Source organism: Galeopterus variegatus, unplaced genomic scaffold (genome assembly GCF_000696425.1).
Source record: "Galeopterus variegatus unplaced genomic scaffold, G_variegatus-3.0.2 Scaffold11948, whole genome shotgun sequence".
In the NCBI taxonomy this organism is placed as follows: domain Eukaryota; kingdom Metazoa; phylum Chordata; class Mammalia; order Dermoptera; family Cynocephalidae; genus Galeopterus; species Galeopterus variegatus.
This window is the reverse complement of record NW_007738059.1, coordinates 25,073-26,485: the sequence shown is the minus strand read 5'-3', so window position 1 is coordinate 26,485 and position 1,413 is coordinate 25,073. Positions and strand designations below refer to the sequence as shown.

Here is a 1,413-nt window from a genome sequence, read left to right as displayed (position 1 = left end):
TGGCAGACAAATCTGTGCTCCCTGGTGTGATGTGGAACACCTGGGGACACTGCCCCTGTGCTGAATTACTGAGAGGAGTCAGCATTGCAGCTGTGCCCAGCCCAGTCTATGCCCCTGTCATTTGCATGTTCCCAGAGCACAACCCACTGCCCTGAAGACTTATTCATAGGCTGTTCACACTCTGCGCAGGACTCAGTCCCAGTCAGGACACAGCATGGACATGAGGGCCCCCGCTCAGCTCCTTGGGCTCCTGCTGCTCTGGCTCCCAGGTAAGGAGGGACAACACTAGAAATTTACTCTGCGACTGTGGTCAGTGCTGCCAAGTTGTTCACGGAAGTCCTCTTATAACATGATTAACCATGTAGTAATTTGTCTTTATGTTCTTCATCCTCAGGTGCCAGATGTGACATCCAGATGACCCAGTCTCCATCCTCCTTGTCTACATCTCTAGGAGACACAGTCACCATCACTTGCCAGGCCAGTCAGGGTATTAGCAAGTGGTTAGCCTGGTATCAGCAGAAACCAGGGAAGGCTCCTAAGCTCCTGATCTATGGTGCATCCAGTTTGGAAAGTGGGGTCCCCTCGAGGTTCAGTGGCAGTGGATCTGGGACAGATTTTACTCTTACCATCAGCAGCCTGGAGTCTGATGATTTTGGAACCTATTACTGTCAACAGTATAAGAGTAACCCTCCCACAGTGATACAAACCCGAACATAAACCCCCCAGGGAAGCAGAAGTGTGAGGCTGGGCTGCCCCAGCTGCTCCTCCTGGTGCCTCCATCTGATGAGAGTGTTTCTCAGATGCAGCCAGGCTCTGAAGGTCACTGGAAGGTTTTGATAGAAATGGCCAGGGAGGCTCCTCTGAACCCTAACCCTCTTTCTTTCTCCTCAGCCCCAGCAGCACAGACATGACAGTGTCTTTCCCAGTTTTATGAAGAACAGAGATCATAACATCTGATGAGTTTGAGTTATGACATTTTGGGGGATTTATTCACCAAAAATGTAGACACTCTAGCTATTTCAAGCAGAATTTGTTTTTTTTCTTTTTAAATACAATAATGAGAGTCTAAACTACATGCTTTACAATGAAACTAGACCCGTACCTCTCATCATATTCNGCTGCCCCAGCTGCTCCTCCTGGTGCCTCCATCTGATGAGAGTGTTTCTCAGATGCAGCCAAGCTCTTAAGGTCACTGGAAGGTTTTGATAGAAATGGCCAGAGGCTCCTCTGAACCCTAACCCTCCTTCTTTCTCCTCAGCCCAGCACAGACATGACAGTGTCTTTCCCAGTTTTATGAAGAACAGAGATCATAACATCTGATGAGTTTGAGTTATGACATTTTGGGGGATTTATTCACCAAAAATGTAGTCACTGTAGCTATTTCAAGCAGAATTTGTTTTTTTCTTTTTAAAT

The 1,413-nt window shown here is 47.5% G+C and overlaps 1 gene segment (V, D, J or C); it reads left to right on the top strand.

Moving 5' to 3' along the window:
• The first annotated feature begins 214 nt into the window (after window positions 1–214).
• On the top strand, window positions 215–717 carry LOC103610877. The segment is given in 2 exon segments: window positions 215–269; window positions 395–717. Coding segments are annotated over 2 exon segments (378 nt in total).
• The last annotated feature ends 696 nt before the right edge of the window (window positions 718–1,413 follow it).